The sequence below is a fragment of the Ictalurus furcatus genome, chromosome 20, assembly GCF_023375685.1.
Source record: "Ictalurus furcatus strain D&B chromosome 20, Billie_1.0, whole genome shotgun sequence".
NCBI classification, from domain to species: domain Eukaryota; kingdom Metazoa; phylum Chordata; class Actinopteri; order Siluriformes; family Ictaluridae; genus Ictalurus; species Ictalurus furcatus.
In genome coordinates this window covers 19,420,866-19,437,291 of record NC_071274.1, presented here as the reverse complement: position 1 = coordinate 19,437,291, position 16,426 = coordinate 19,420,866, and the positions used below count along the sequence as shown (strand labels likewise).

Genomic DNA, 16,426 nt, shown 5'->3' with positions numbered 1-16,426 from the left:
TACACGAGGTTCTTGTGGGAAAGTCACAGCCTTGTAGCTTGTTTTGTTCCACAACAGGCTAAAGTTCCCATGCATGAATGTACACACTGTGGGAAATACCGTGATGGTTACATTTTAAAGACCGGAATCCGGGAAAGCCGTGAGCTTGATCTAACTTTACGTCTTAACTGTACGTCATTGAGAGCGTTAACTCGTCCGTTCCGTTTCCTTTTGTAATGAGAACATTTCCATATAAATAGAAACTTGTTTCTACGGAAACCCATGTCATTCATGTTAATCAATATTTATACTCGTTTGTCATGGCAACAAGATAACATGGTTGTAAAATATCAAGAGTATCAAGATTTAGAAGTTTGATTAAAGGGAACCAAAACTAACTTGTAGTAGTTTTTTTAATTATGTATTGACAGTATGATGATTTTGTTCATTAGAAGGTAAAGATTTCATTGAACAAGAACAGGAACTGGTTAAAACTATTGGAAAAGTTTAGAACAAACATAGCAGTGAGGGAGCCGAGAGTTGAGTTGACTCTTATTTGGTGGCCCGAGCCAAATCATCTGACTGACTTCCCATCAGTAAAAAGGACACAACATGAGGAATAATCAATAATATATATTATTAAAATGATTACTTTCTTTTTTTTTTTTTCCTCAATCAGACTTTTTCATAGGTATCGCGATTTGGCCCCACAGCTTGTTCCGCTCGACTACACCACCCAGCCAGATGTGCGTCTGCCCTATGAGCTGATTGGCAGCATGCCAGAGCTGAAGGTACAGTATATGGGCCTCCCATTGCACGAACACCACACACTGCACCACTCGCTCCGTGTTCCTTATCAATTATGGATCCGCTACTAATTGATCGCAGCCTTGGAGAGGTTGTGTGTCATCAGATCCCCCTGAACTTGAGAAAGCATCGACTTATGGACTCTGCTGAAGTGCAAGCCCATTACACGCCACTTCACACAGCAGTATATACACCATCAGTATCACCATCAGTATATACACCAGCTTATCAGGTACACATACCGCTACATCATCAGCCACATCACTGCTGCTCTGAGAATCGTTCCACCACCCAAACGAAGCGGGGCGAAAACATTTGGGCTCACCGAAACTGGGTAGTGGAAGATTGGAAAAAGACCACGCAATGTTATTTCTTTCTTCATCTGTTCGGTTTTGGTGAGCCTGTGTCCATTCCAGATTCAGATTCTTGTTCTTGGGTGACAGGACTTGAACCCGATGTTGTCTTCTGCTGTTGTAGTCCATCTAGCTCAAAGGTCAATGTGTTGTGAATTCTGACATGCTTTTCTACACACCACGGTTGTAAAGAGTGGTTAATTGAGTTATCGCAGTCTTACTGTCAGCTTGAACCGGTCTAGACGTTCTCCTCCGAGGTCTCTTATCCACAACGTGTTTCCGCCCATAGAACGGCCTCTTAATGGATGTTTTAAAAAAAAAAAAAACCCAAAAACCCCCCCATCGTTATGTCTGTTATGCACGAAGGTCCTAGCAGTTCAGCAGTTTCTGAAACGCTCAAACCATGGCACTAACAACCCTGACAGTTTCTAGTTTTCATGTATCAAGTCAGAAATGGCTTTTTCCCTCTGAATACCATCCATCCATCTTCTACCGCTTACTCCTTTTCAGGGTCACGGGGAAACCTGGAGCCTATCCCAGGGAGCATCGGGTCAGGGTGCCAGTCCATCGCAGGGCACAATCACACTCACACACTACGGATACTTTAGACACGCCAATCAGCCTACCATGCATGTCTTTGGACTGGGGGAGGAAACCGGAGTACCCGCAGCACACCCCCGCAGCACGGGGAGAACATGCAAACTCCGCGCACACAGGGCCACGGTGGGACTCAAACCCTGGACCCTGGAGGTGTGAGGCGAACGTGCTAACCACTAATCCACCTTTTGCCAGAAAAGGTGAAAAACCAGAAAAGCACTATTCTGGCATAATCCGGTCATCTGTCCTTTTGTGTAATTTGTATTTTCATTGGACAATAGTGGATGTGTATTTATCTACTTTTGGCTCCTCCTCCAAAGGCTATTTTTTGTGGAAAAAGTCTGTGAGAGTAAATAATTCATTACACCTGCTACTTTCACATGCGCCTTCTCAATCACCGCCGATGGTGTTTAACAGACGTGTCAGCGAAGTGGTCTGAAAATATCAGCCCAAATGGACAGCAAATCTAGGCAATGTTTCACTCTTTGTAATCACCTGACACAGCCGTCACTGCATGAATGTACAGTCTGGCCTAGAAAGAAATCAGCCCCCAGCCTCAGTTCTTCTACAGATCATCCGGTGTACTTTTTCCTCACAATGATTGGTAGTGCTGTTGTGCGTGCTTCCTCAAAAATCCCAAATAATCCGCTTTAAGCAATTCATTAGCAGCAAACAATCTCACGTAGAGGTCAAAATGAAACCTTATATCTATCACATTTGATCTTTTTAGACATGCTAGTTCATTTACACCCGCACGGGGTCATGGGAGTGCCTGGAGCCTATCCCAGGGAACTCGGGGCACAAGGCGGGGGACATCCTGGACGGGGTGCCAACCCATCGCAGCGCACAATCACACACTATGGATAATTTGGACACGTCAGTCAGCCTACAAGGCATGTCTTTGGACTGAGAGAGGAAACCAGAGTACCCAGAAGAAACCCCCGAAGCAGGGGGAGAACATGCAAACTCCACGCACACATGGTGGATGCAGGACTCCAACGCCAAACCCCAGAGGCGCGAAGCCGCTTCGTCTTTTTAGAAAAGTGTCGTAGCTTTGAAGTGATGTAAAATAATAACTTCTTGTCTGTGATTATACATGTCTCGTACAGGATAACCCGTTCAGGCAGAGAATCGCAGAAGTCTTCTCAGAGGACGGAGAAGGAAACATGACTTTAGACGATTTCTTGGACATGTTTTCAGCGCTGAGCGAAATGGCACCAAGGGATCTAAAGGCCTACTACGCATTCAAAATCTATGGTCAGTCCTAGACAGAGCAACTCAAGCCAGTTTATAGTACACACACACACACACCATGCCAAACCTCTCCCAGGCTATTGTATCTGTGCTATCATTATTAATGATAAGCTAGTTTAAGATGACTGTAGGTCAGAGACACATGTACAGGAGCAGAGATCACCAGCTTTCCTTTGTGTTAATCATGTACAGGCCAGCTGACAATACTTTAAGGAAAGGTGTAAATAATGCACAAGTTTATTAGAGCATGGTTCATCTCCAAACAGGAGACACTGTGTGTGTGTGTGTGCGCACACGCCCGGGGCAGTCTAATTAAACATGCTATCAGATGAAGCCATTTTACAGCAGCACATGTTCCATGGCCTCCGAAGGTCAAGAGAAAGTTTTCATTTATTATTTAGAGACAGTAAACAAAAGAAGCTCGGCTACAGGGATGACTGATGGAAGCAGAAGTCCTAACGGGAGTTATGCTTTTCGTCTAATCAAACTGTAGCGCTACCGTGGAAACCGTGGCAAGAACCCATGCTAGATTTAATTTTTATATATATATATATATATATATATATATATATATATATATATATAGTGTAAACCTGACAAATCTTGAGGCAATCTCAGTCAGAATGGCTCGGTGTTTAAAGTTTGAAGGTGGAACTGTAAATATTCAGATTAGTGGTGTGGAGGTAGAAGACTACAAATAAGTTGGGAGATGTTTTTTTTTTTCCCCCTCCCACTCCCGTGCTGGCAGAGCCCTATTAACTTTATTACCTTTAAACTTGAAACACCTACCTACATTAGTGTCCATCCTTCATCCACACTTGAAATTGATGCAAGTTATGAGTTGGAAAATGAACTAGGTCGGACACGCTGAACCCTCATCCGTGCAGCTCGAAAAATAGCCGTTAAGTCTACACTCATACGGTTCAACTCCGTGCACGAACAATAGTGAAATGTATACACTAAACTGAAGAAATGAACTGAAGTACTGTAGCCTAGAAAACACAGGAAACGGTCATAAAAGGAACAAAATGATAAGTATGAACATGTCCCAGCTCTCACTTATGCTGAAGCCTAACTCCAGCTTTAAATCAGCATGTTTTCATTAGGAGCCATATAAATCTGGAGAACATAGATACGCTCCTCTTGACCTAGCTAGCATTAGCAATGAATATTAGAAACGCTTATGAACAGGATTTAAAAAGCCTTTTAGAAACCTTTCAGGTTAGCAATCTAGCTAGCATTAGCAATACATGATGATATTTGTTATGTTTGATCCATGTCCTCTCAGAGATTTTGTCTGGTAGGTCATGGTAGCTAGCTAGCTAGCATTGGCAGTGAACTGCTATGAAAATAGATCTGATTTGGTTTATATATGTAATGTAGGTTTGTTTTGCATATAGTAATGTACACATCCTATTCCAAAGGCATGACCTTGATATGGAGATGTTCAGTGGGGTTGAGGTCCGGGCTCTGTGAAGGACTCGAGTTCTTCCACTCAAACTTTGGCAAATCAAAACCTACATGGAGATCGGTTTGTGCGCAGGGGAATTGTCATACTGGTCAAACAGGTTTGGGCCTGTTAGTCCCAGTGAAGAGAAACTGTAATGCCACAGCATATAAAGGCATTCTAGACCTTTATGGGCCTCCAACTTTGTGGCAAAATTTAGGGAAGGCCTAAAAGAATGTCATTTCATTATTCCCATCTTTCCCTTTCTAAGACTTTAACAACGATGACTTCCTTTGTAAATCGGACCTGGAGAAGACCTTGAACAAGCTTACGCGGAACGAACTGACCGAAGATGAAGTGAGGATGGTGTGTGAAAAAGTCCTCGACGAAGCCGATATGGACAACGATGGCCGTCTGTCACTGGAGGATTTCCAGCACATGATCGTGAAAGCACCGGACTTCCTCAGGTTAGAGCCACTGCACATGTAAGGCTCAAGAACAGAACTTTAACGGTGACTCACGTATCTCTCGGTCCCTCCAGGATTTTGCAATTGCAGAGATTAACTCAAATCACGGAAACGCCGCAATCTTGCAAGAGCTTCAAAAAATAAACAAATAAATAAATAAAAATTACCGCAGATTTGGGCCAAGACGCAGGGTGTGATGTCACAATGCACCATGTGACATCACAACGTGCAATCAGTCAAAGCCCTCTTCGATTCACATGCGCTGAACGAGTACGGTTAAAAGGTCTCATTTACCAACAAACATCACTGTGAAAAACAATTTAGTGCAAATAATATTAATTATTATTATTATTATTATTATTATTACCTTAGATTTATATAGAGCTTTTCTAGGCACTACAATCCTCAATTACATTGTATGGGGGGAAATCTCCTCACCCACCACCAGTGTGTAGAATCCACCTGGATGATGCGACACTAGGCATAGTGCGCCAGAACACCCCCCACACCCCAGCTATTAGTGGAGAGGGGCGGAGAGTGATGTAGCCAATTCAGAGATGGGAATTATTAGGGGGCCATGATAGATAAGGGCCAATGGAGGAATTTCACCAGGACACCATGGATTTTTAACGACCACAGAGTGTCAGGTCCTCGGTTTAACGTCTCATCCCTGTCACTATACTGGGGCATTAGGACCCACGCAGACCGCAGGGTGAGCACTGCCTGCTGGCCTCAATAACACCACTTCCAGCAGAAAGCTTAGTTTTGGGACATCTCCCATCCAGGTACTGGTCAGGCTCACCCCTGCTTAGCTTCAGTGTGAAACCGGGCGAGAGCTGCAGGGTGATATGGCTCAATTTGCAATTTCACCAATTCAAGTAGTTTTCCTCAAAAAAAAAAGCGCACAAAAATCTCCACAAATTTTGAAAAACAAACATTTTGGACCACAACAATCACAGAAAACAAACAAAAAAAAACCCCATTGTGAAATACTGGACGGACTTGTATCTTAGCTGTATAGTTCTAGTTATTCCAGTGGCCTTATTTTTAAAAACAAAGCTTCTTCGGTAATGTGAACAATTCCATGAACCCTTTTTTGGGTATTTAAAACCAGTGGGAATTTAAACTCGGCTCAGAGATAAACTGAACATCTCATTTCTTTCCAGCACTTTCCATATCAGAATATAAGACAAGTCTTTGAGGACCAAATGGATTAAAGTACAAAGCTTTTCTTTGACCAGACGGAATGTAGACACCACAGGAAACCGAAGAGGAGATGGAGGAAATACATCACCTGGACTTTTACAGCACTTTTCTTCTGAGAACAATGAATCAACAGTTAAATGCATCAAACCAAGATGTTGCACTTCCTCGATCTACACTTCGCCTTTTAGTTTCCCCATTTTTTTTTTTTTTAATTTCAACGTGACTTTTGTTTTAACGAAAACGAGTATTGTTTCTGAGAACAGAGGATTCGACGCTGGCCTGTAAATCCCAACAGCTCCCTTTCTCGACGACGAAGCAGCACTACTAAAGATTACGACGACGCACAAATAAAAACCACAAAAAAAAAATCTTTACTTCTTAAAAGAATCTTATTTTAATAAATCAAAAGCACTGATATCTACAAAACTGTAGACAATTTTTCAACATGATTTTTTTTTTTTTTTTTTTAGAAAGTACAGTACAATTAAAGTAGATCTCTTTTTAGAGTGTTATTTACAATTTTCCTTTTTTTGTTGTTTTTATTGATTTTTTTTCCAAAATGTAACAACTTTCTTCTCCCCGTTCACCTCGCGATCAAAAAAATTAAATGAACGTTTGTATAAAAGAAATGAAAAGGATATGAAGGACAGTGAATTCAAAATAAAATAAAAGAAACAAAGATCTGACAGTCGAACGGTATTAACTGCTTGAAGAGGCTTGACGCAGCTGGCAAAACTGCTGACACTTCAGGAAGTACTACCAGTTTAATAAATCGTCTCCTCTCCAAATATTTTTACTTGACCAAATCTGTACAAGAGTGCACAGAAAGGGGAAATAAAACGAAACCGCTGGATCGAGCCGTTATGCTGGTCACATCAAAGCCAGGTCCAGTGCTGCGTTACAGGTTATTGACGTAAAACACACTGAGTGGTGAAAACTACATCTCTCACTCGATACACTCTATACAAGTCTCTTATTATTAAAGAGTCACTGAATTGCACAAAAGCGCTTGACAAAAGCAAAAAAACAAAAACAAACAAACAAAAAAAATACACAGAGACTATGGGAATGTCTTTAAGAAGTGTCACGGAAGAAAAAAAAAAACCTACTGCAGAGAGGGAGGCGAGAGAGAAAGAAATACGCAAAAATACAAGAGGTCAAAAATGTCACCTTCATAATGCATAGATCTATAATGAGAGATCAAGTATTAGTAATTAAGACAAATGGCAGAATGTTAGGAAATCTCAAAGGAAGGAGGTACACAGGATGTGGGCTGGAGTGGGAGATATGGAGACGTGGACAAACTCATATAGGAAGTAGATACATTTAGACTCTTTGGAAAGGGGTGGAAGGGAAGGGAAGGAAAAAAAAAAAAAGTGCTAAAGTTCCTTTCATTCAAACCAGCTTTTCATTATCTCAAGCTTTCATCGAAACAAAAGAAAGCGGCGCTCGTCTCGGTGAGATCTCTCTCTGCTTCCCAGAAAAGAAACTGTAAAACACTGTATTTATAAAACTCCTAATCTAGAAGCAACTATTCCTTCACTTTTTTTGTTTTTGTTTTAAATATTACAGGTCTCTCAGCGCTGGTAAGTTAACGGCTCTCCTGGCCTATTGCTAGCTCTGATTAAGATACACGTTTATAACGTCAGCAAAGATGAAGACGAAGCAGCTGCCAACATAAATGATATGAGCAGCTGTTCTCTGTGCAGATAAGTCCAGTCATATGAACTATAATAATTTAAGTGCACACAGGAAATGGGCAGGGAATGTCTTACTGGGTGCCTGATGCCATCTATGGTATCTAACATGAAGTGACGAGTGTGTTAAGAGTCTAGTCAAACCTTAGAGAAAGAGAAAGAAAAAACCCAGCTGTTTCCTGTTGCGTAAATAACACGTCTGCTTTTCTAAGCAAAATCAGACGCGATATAAAAGGCAACACTGAAAAAGAGATGACAAAGATACATGGGGGTTTTTTTTTTCCTTAAGGCTTGAATTCAATTTCTAATCTTGGATCGGAGTAAATATTCAGGTTTTTCACTGCAGCTCGGACATTAGAAACGTTGAACCAAAGGCTGAGGTTGGTTTGTGTATATTTTCTTGTGGGCAGTTAATAACAAGGCAAAAAATCCCATTGTTCTATTAGTTGGTTACACAGCTGAATGATCACAAAATCAGAACATCTACGCTACATTACTTCTGGGGGAAAATAAATAAATACTGTTCACTGCATTTAAATTGAACCATAAAAGTTCACGATGGGGCAAAAATGTCAGCGCAAAATGAAGCAACAACTTTTTCTGTTTGTTTGCGATTCCTGTAAACTATACTGTTTGGTGATTTCCTATGAAGGAAAGCAGGGAGAAATGATCCTTGACCCTTCTCCAACCCCAGAAGGACATAATTGTCCACTTCTGTGGCACAGAAAGAGGACTGATAAGACTTGAGAGTAAATGGGAATGTGTTATTAATGGTGCAATCTTTAGTCATGAAGACAATGATAATTGGAGAAAAAAAAAGAAGAAGAAGAAAAAAAAGACACTAGGCAAGCTTGCTATGGCCTCATCAGGAAAATGGCCGTAAGCTGGAAGAAACCACGCATCAGTGGAAGCAGATGAGAGGAGCTGAGCACTCCAGCAGCACTAGGGCTGGAAGCAGAGAGGTGCTGAGAGAGAGAGAGAGAGAGGTGCTAAAATCAAGAGCACAGTCCAGTTGAGTTCAGCCCCAGGGTGGAGGACAGTAAGGCCTTGGTCTTCACAGTAGAACACAGCGGAAGAAGCTGCTCTTTTTCTGTTGCTCGGTGGTGATCTTCACTCCTTGATTGCTGCCTTGAGGATTGTTACCCTCCTACAGCGAGAGATACAAAAACGGAAATGGATTAAAACAGCCAAAGCCCAACTTCCACTCTGTTCTGCTGCATCTCAAAGCTTTAATAAGCTAACACACACCAGCTAACATTTGATCCTCTTTGAAACAGTGGCTATTCATGACGTTGACTTGAACAAAACCACAAGAAAAATGAGCTTTTTCAATCACTTATTCAGCAGAAATATCAATAGATGGGATATTCTTCTGTGGAAAAACTAAGTACACCCTTGGCCTCAGAACTAGTATTGCCCCCTTTAGCAGAAATAACTTCTTGTAGGCGTTTTGCATAATTGTCCCCCAGTCCCTGACATCGGCTCGCTGGAATTTTTGTCCACTCTTCCAATAAACATTCTTTCAGTCGCAAGATGTTTGAGGGTTTTCTTGCGTGTACTTCCCGTTTGAAATCCCCCCCATAAAATTTCAATGGGATTCAAATCCGGGCTCTGACTAGGCCAGTGGTTTTCAAAGTGGGGGCCGCCAGGGGCGCCCGGGGGGCCTCAACAATTTGGTGTGAAAAATAAATACATGATTTTCTCTTTCTCACTCTCAGACAACCCCACGCGCACACACAATCAATTCCTAATGTAATGTAAAGTTGTAAGATGTGATTATTAATTAAAAAAAAGGGGGATATATTCAAAAGTCTGTATTTTTAATGTGTTTTAAAGACATCTTGCAAAAGGGGGTCCTCGGTCAAATGTTAATGCCATTTGGGGGGCCTTGCCCTGGAAAAGTTTGGAAATCCCTGGACTAGGCCATTCCATAACCCTCCATTTCTTCTTTTTGAGCCGTTCCCTGGTGGATTTGCCAGTGTGCTTAGGATCATTATCCTGTTGAAAAGTTCCACTTTCGGTTCAACTTCAAGTTTCAGACATTTGGCCTCACATTATCTTGAATTCTGAGAGATTATAACCTCAGGAAACCTTTGCAGGTGTTTTGAGTTAATTTGCTGATTAGAGCTCTTCTCAGGTCAACATTTCTGTATTGTATATATACACGCAAACATAAAACTGAAATCCTTCATAAAGATCCCGTTCTAGTTCCAGATTTCTGGTGCCAAAAGTTTTGGCACTGTGTGCAGTGGAGAAAGGTTTTAATTATCCAGAGCTGCCTGTGATGAAAAAGCATCACAGTCAACTCTGAATAAGTTACAGTTATTCATTTTAATATCTGGTATGATCAATGTCAGTGATGAAAAATGAGAAATGGTCCTACCAGTTTCGTGTCCATCTTCGCTTTAATGTCTCTGGCGAGTGTTAAGAATGCCTAAAAGTAGAGCAACACAACGTCATAGTTTGCAATCAGAAGCATTAAAAAAAAAAAAAAAAAAAAAGAGAGAGAGAAAAAAGGAAGTTCTCCTTCCTGACTCATACTTCACTTTTTAATGAACTGTGACACAGAAACCCATTTTTCATTAGCCTGATATCATGTTTTTCTTTATTTCACATAAATATAAACATTAATAATGACTGATAAATGAACTGGCTGCAGTGGTTTCAATAATTATTATGCTTTCAAACAACAACAACAGCGGTTGCCATGCGGAAATGAAAGTGAATCATTACCAACACGCCGGGCTGCTACTGATAACCAGACCAAGCTGATGTATATTGCGTCTTGTGAAATAAGACGTATAAAATATTATCTGTGCACGGAATCAGGCAGTACAAATGCCTAGTCATTAATGTCCCTAAAGTAATCGTATGCCGACAGAACTGAAGGAAGCGTGTCTTATACCCATTCAAAGCTGTAATTTAAGTGATTACTAATGAGATCAGATTTTAATTTAGTACAGATGGGGAATAAAATGTTATATAAAGAGTAAAAGATATTACCATTTGTACTTTCCTGAAGAAAGAGCTACATCAGTAATATTCATCCTGTTTAAATCACCCTCATGGTAATCTATCTAAACTCATGTCTGCGAGTGTAACGCCTGTGGTGTAATGCTGATGTGTGCAACTGTGGTCATTTTCACAAATGTCTTTCCCTCAGGTGATGAGTCAAATCACATTAGTTTCACCAGAGGAGTGTCAGTAATCGAGCTCAGATTATGCTTTACATTACAGAAAGGCTATATGAATACGTGTGGAAGATAGGGTCTGTACACTTGACTCACATTTTCCACGTTGATGTTGGCCTTCGCACTCGTCTCCATGAACTTGATGCCATACTCTAACGCCAGCTGTAGAGAGGAGACACAGCAGTCTTAAATCATTAGCAACGATGCCAACATTGCTGATGAAAAAAAATCCTAGCAGTGTTAGATTTTATATTTGGTTTAAAGATTTTACTGTAAAGTGTTAGATTTGAGACTTTTGTCATTTTTCTTCTTCACATTTTTTATCCATTTTCGACTACTTTCGGACAAAATTTTAGTGGCTACATCAGCAAATCTTTAAAGTGGGAAAATCGAGAGGAGTTCTAGGGAGGAGGGGGCGGGTCAACAAGGGTCGCAGTTAATATTATTGTGAAGTGTTCAAAATACCCATCAATCAATCCAGATTCATGTGTGGATCGAATGAGTCAGCATGTCTTGCATGTCTATCAAATTACTAATAATAATAATATAATCACAGTAAACTATGCTCAGTATGTCAAAGAGACTTCTCAAGCCTGAAATCAAAAATCTATGTGTGCGAGACAAGCAATGTCAGTCTTGTGATTTATTATTATTCATAAAAATGAAAATAAATAAATTAAATTAAAGTCACACACGGAAGGACATCGTAACGGCTAACTTGCGTCTGTCCCCCTCACTCACCTTCTCTCCTCTGTCTTTGGAAACTTGTCGCTTATCATTGATGTCACATTTGTTGCCCAGAATCATCTTCTCCACATCTGCTGATGCATGCTGGGTAAAGATGCAAAGAGTTGAGTTATAAATGATACGAATGAAATGATTTATTTTGTGCAGTATTTATTTGATCAGTAATCCTCACCTCTTCTATGTTTCTAATCCAATTCTTGATGTTGTCGAAGGACTTTTCATTGGTGATGTCATACACCAGCATAATGCCCTGATCACATTATTGAATACAAGCGTGTGATTAAATAGATTATTTATAAACGCAACATTACAAAAATGCACTATGTTCATGAACTCACCATAGCGCCTCTGTAATACGCCGTTGTGATTGTCCTGAATCGCTCCTGTCCTGCCGTGTCCCTGCATATTACAAAGTAAAGCTCCATGAGATTGAGGATCCATATCATTTCACTTCCTTAGTAAGAGCTACAGATGTATGGTAAAGTCCTAAATAAATCACAATTAACACTGCCATATTTCAATACAAGTAATCTGAAAATAAAACTGATATCATACATAAAAAAAACAAAAAAAACATCTAAACATTTCGTATGCATCAAATATACATTTAGCCTAATGTCAACCAAAACACCCGGCACATTGTAAATGAATTTCAGGACAATTACAGGAGCTGATCGTAAATGCAGATTTGTAGTTGCCGCAAAGAAAGCGATCACATGAGAAACGGTTTAGAAAGACCCGAGACATTTCTCAAGACATTCACATTCGTTGCCCAGAATCATCATCTCCACGTCTGCTGATGCATGCTGGGTAACCTGCACTGCATTACAGCATGACTCCTAGGAATGAGTATAGTTATTAAATCTTTGTAATACTGCACTGGATTTCCTAGCAGATGAAGTAACTGCATCGCTGTTTAACTTCATAATAATCACCCTCGCAACGGAGACAATGTAGTTTTAAAATGCGTTATGATTAAATATTTCAAACACATTAAGTCTAATTTTGTAAAAAAAAAAATAAAATAAAATTAACCAGCATGGTTTCTGTAGCAGATCTTCTGTTGTGACTTAACCTCTCACATGCGTTTATGTAAATTGTTTAGCTTAAAAACAGCTCAATCGGGCCTAGGGCTGGGCGATATGACACAAATATCATAGCACGATACTTGAGGACATTTCTACGATACACGATGCGTATCACGATATATAGTTTAGTTAACTAACTGGCCGCAAAACAGTAGTAAAATAAACAAAGACAACAACAAAAAATGTTAAACTAAGTTTGGCGATAGTTTTCTTTAATGCCTACAAAGTCCAAGATGATTACTTTTTTCGAAAAAATTACCTCAAATCAACGATATCCATTCAGTACTGTTTAATTTGTAATTATTAAAAACATTTAAAAAAAAAATACATCAACATACCAACAATCACGAAAAGTCTAACATGAAATCCTTTATCATGATATCGATATTATCGATATATTGCCCAGCCCTAATCGGACCAGAGACGAGCTAGAGGCGTTAGCTCACAGAGCGGATTTTTCATTTTATTTAGCCTCGCTGGTCTAATCAGTAAATTGATGACCGCTTGACAAAAATTTGTAGATGAAAACAGAATGGATTTACGGAATTTTTTTTTTTATTCAATAACTGTTGATTTGTTGATAAACTATGCATCTCTTCCCCCTTGCATTTAATTCAAACTGATGCATCTAGTCTGTTCGGAGTCCGTGGTGTTGGTGAAACGCAGTAAAGTGAAGCGAAACTACTAAACAAAACATGTTATCGTTTCTATAGCAACAGCTAGTGTGCTCCAAAACGATGACAAAAGTAGCATTTAGAAGATACATGCATTCAAAATTTACATTCTGTCCCCATCACCGATACGGATCACCAATTTCGATGACCTCATTCCTCACTTCAGTCTCATCGGATTTTCTATCCGATCAAATGCATAATCTCTAGTATCTGTATAAGTGTCCCATCCCCAACGTTGTAAAAATCACCTTGCCGAAATCGCCATTGTTGAGTGAGAGAAATGTTCGAACCCAAGGTATTTGGGCCAGCTCACTGCTTTCTGACAGGCATTTTTCCATGTACAAGCTGTAAAGTATGGCTTAAGGTGCGGTCATGCCACACTTTTCATCCTGTCGATGTCCGTTCGTACGCACGCGAAAGCCGGAGACCGGAAACACAAGCTCCCGCGAACAAGCTTCGCCGCGTTCCAAAGTTCAACTCTGGTGAAATCTGACCAGCGAATTCGTATCACGCGAAGACACGTGAGCAGTTGAAGATCTACGCGTCACGGCGTGATCGCTTCAGAAAATCCAAGATGGAGGAAGCACCGACTATAGCGGTGTCGTACCATCCCGTTTTACACGACGCGGCTTTAAAAGAATATAAAAAATCAACATCAAAAGAGAAGCTGCCTGGATTGCGGCGTCACTGCGTACATTGTTGATTTGTAAAATCAAATCGCTGCCCGTATTCGCAGCGGCCTCCGAAGACATTTTAGCATGCCGAATATTTAGTGTGACCGCTCCTTTAGCCCGGGCTGAGAAGTAAACTAAACGCTGCACTGGATATTTAAAAAGGTGGAGGAGCCACTCGATATGTCCCGCCCTGACTTCCTGTTTCAGTGGAAATCACGCCAACACACCGAATAACGCTGTGCGTTTCAAGGCACATTACGGGGACTTTAGAGCTGCTATAACGTAAGTGATAACAGGAACTGACTCGTCTCATTAACATGAAGTGTTAGTGTTAAGGATAAAGTATGTTCTTAAATAAATGCCAAGAGAAATAAATCACCGGATAACGGGATGTACAGTTATTAGCTTTATTATAATAAAGATCGGGATTGTGGAGGTAACTCGGCTTTGTGACGAGCCGCATCGCACCACCCCGTCGTTGATTGTTTTCCTTAAACGTCACGCCTCCTTATGTAATTAACCAACCTTTTGTGAGCAAGAAATGCATGTCAAATGCCTTGAGGGACAAAGCGAGGATTATCCGAAGCCCTGCCGATTCGTCAGCCTTCCACGTTACCTGCGTATTTATGTTTAAAAGGAACTCGAATCAGCTGACAGTTCACGTGAGGCCTTAGAGCGGGAGACTGAAACATACGTACCATATCTGTAACTTGATCTTCTTGCCGTCTAACTCTATCGTCCTAATCTTGAAATCGATACCTGCAAGACAACAAGCAAGGTGTAAACATTCGGCTGGACAGATGATCGCTCATACGTCCGATTCTTCTGTTTATCAAAGTGTAAAGATGCCAGCAACAAGCCTCGACAGAGCCGATATACTGTTCACTTCCTCGAATACTGATCATGACTTCTGATGTGTGATTAAAACACTTTCTCAACTTCACACACACACACACACAAAGATGTATGTTCTAATACTTGAGATACTTCATTCTTTAATTGATACTAAAGAATACATATAGAATGATAAATATCGTCTAGATATTTGCACTAGTTATGTTTTACTTACACACAATAAAATAAATAAAATAAATAAACTGTTAAAATGCATCGGATGAACCTGAATTGATAAAGTGGGTTGTACTTAGCTCACGTTTAAGCTAAGAAGGTTTACTAGTTCAGGAACTTCAGTTAGTTTTTTTTTTTTTTTTTTTTTTTTAAATCATTATTCTTATTTTTAAAATGACACACCAAATACAAACTTCTTTAAGTTACAAGAGAAATCTTAAACTAAAAATATTATTCGTTTTTAGCGTCCCCAACTCCTCTTAAACAGCTGAAGTTAATATCTAGTTAAGCAAATACTGCTTACTCACTAGCCAGGTTAGCTAACTTCAGTCCTTCCGTAATGATAGCATGGAGACGCTAAGTCTATCTACAGGCTCATGCTAAGCAGCTACTTAATGCTGAATTAAGCTAATAAACAAATATATATATATATATTAGTACTGAAAATAAAGTTCGGTTTCAGACCCATTTGAACAACGGTACGGGCAATTCTTGATACGTTATAGGCAAAGAATAATGTTTGGTGCGTCAACCTAGCAAGAAGGTCTAACTAGCTAGCTAGCTAGCTAACAAGTTGAAGCTAGGCAGGGTAAACTAGCTAACAGGTAGTCGAAACTAGGTAACCAAGGAAACTGACACATATTTAGAGTGTTATTCCAAGGGGGAAAAGATGTTAAAAGAAGACAACATCAACAACAAAAAAAGCAACTGGCTAGAATACAAGTTAATCCAAGTACATGTGTAAAGAAAGAATTAGTCAGTAACACAGCTAGCTAGCTAGCTAGGGAGCGAGCACCTAGCGTTTAGCTAAGCTAGCGCTGAATATGTCACTTGTCAAAGGAGTTCATAAACAACCCAAAGAATGAACGCACCTATAGTTGAGATAAAAGTCGAGTTAAACGCGTCTTCTGAAAATCTGAACAGCACGCAGGTCTTCCCGACTCCTGAATCCCCGATCAGCAGCAGTTTAAACAAATAATCGTAAGTCTTCGCCATACTTGATAATTTGCGGAAATCCCGCCCGGCAAATTTTCTAAGTGGCGCCGCGTACTCAACAGCACAGAGCAAAGAGCAGAGGCTCTCCCAGGCTCCGTCCCGAACCGCACAGCGCCCTACTGCCAAGTGAGTCAACTACGGTAACACGTACTAGTGCACTAATTCTAGCGTACTCGTAAGT

The 16,426-nt window shown here is 40.3% G+C and overlaps 2 protein-coding genes across 5 annotated transcripts in view; one reads left to right on the top strand and one right to left on the bottom strand.

Annotated features, from left to right (window-relative positions):
* cib3 (calcium and integrin binding family member 3) overlaps nucleotides 1–7,198 on the top strand; it is an 11,260-nt gene extending 4,062 nt beyond the window's left edge. Inside the window, exons 1-5 of one of the 4 annotated variants that reach the window (XM_053651048.1) lie at nucleotides 328–434; nucleotides 659–770; nucleotides 2,846–2,993; nucleotides 4,709–4,922; nucleotides 6,071–7,198. In XM_053651048.1, coding sequence (XP_053507023.1) covers nucleotides 412–434; nucleotides 659–770; nucleotides 2,846–2,993; nucleotides 4,709–4,922; nucleotides 6,071–6,092 — 519 coding nt within the window. In that variant the 5' untranslated portion in view covers nucleotides 328–411 and the 3' untranslated portion in view covers nucleotides 6,093–7,198. The other 3 variants (XM_053651046.1, XM_053651044.1, XM_053651047.1) reach the window with 3 other exon arrangements.
* rab8a (RAB8A, member RAS oncogene family) lies at nucleotides 6,486–16,321 on the bottom strand. Its single transcript, XM_053651043.1, has 8 exons — nucleotides 16,122–16,321; nucleotides 14,880–14,940; nucleotides 12,084–12,144; nucleotides 11,918–11,995; nucleotides 11,740–11,829; nucleotides 11,095–11,160; nucleotides 10,191–10,241; nucleotides 6,486–8,954 (listed from the first exon to the last, which is right to left on the bottom strand). Exons 1-8 carry the CDS (start codon nucleotides 16,243–16,245, stop codon nucleotides 8,862–8,864), a joined length of 624 nt encoding a protein of 207 aa, XP_053507018.1. The 5' UTR covers nucleotides 16,246–16,321; the 3' UTR covers nucleotides 6,486–8,861.
* Nucleotides 16,322–16,426: the final 105 nt, after the last annotated feature.

Coding starts and splice junctions, on each gene's coding strand:
- rab8a (XM_053651043.1), bottom strand. CDS start 16,245: ATGGCGAAGACTTACGATTATTTGTTTAAACTGCTGCTGATCGGGGAT. Junction 11,830..11,917: donor GGATTAGAAACATAGAAGAG/GTGAGGATTACT, acceptor ATCTTTACCCAG/CATGCATCAGCAGATGTGGA. Junction 8,955..10,190: donor CGAAGATGGACACGAAACTG/GTAGGACCATTT, acceptor CTCTCGCTGTAG/GAGGGTAACAATCCTCAAGG.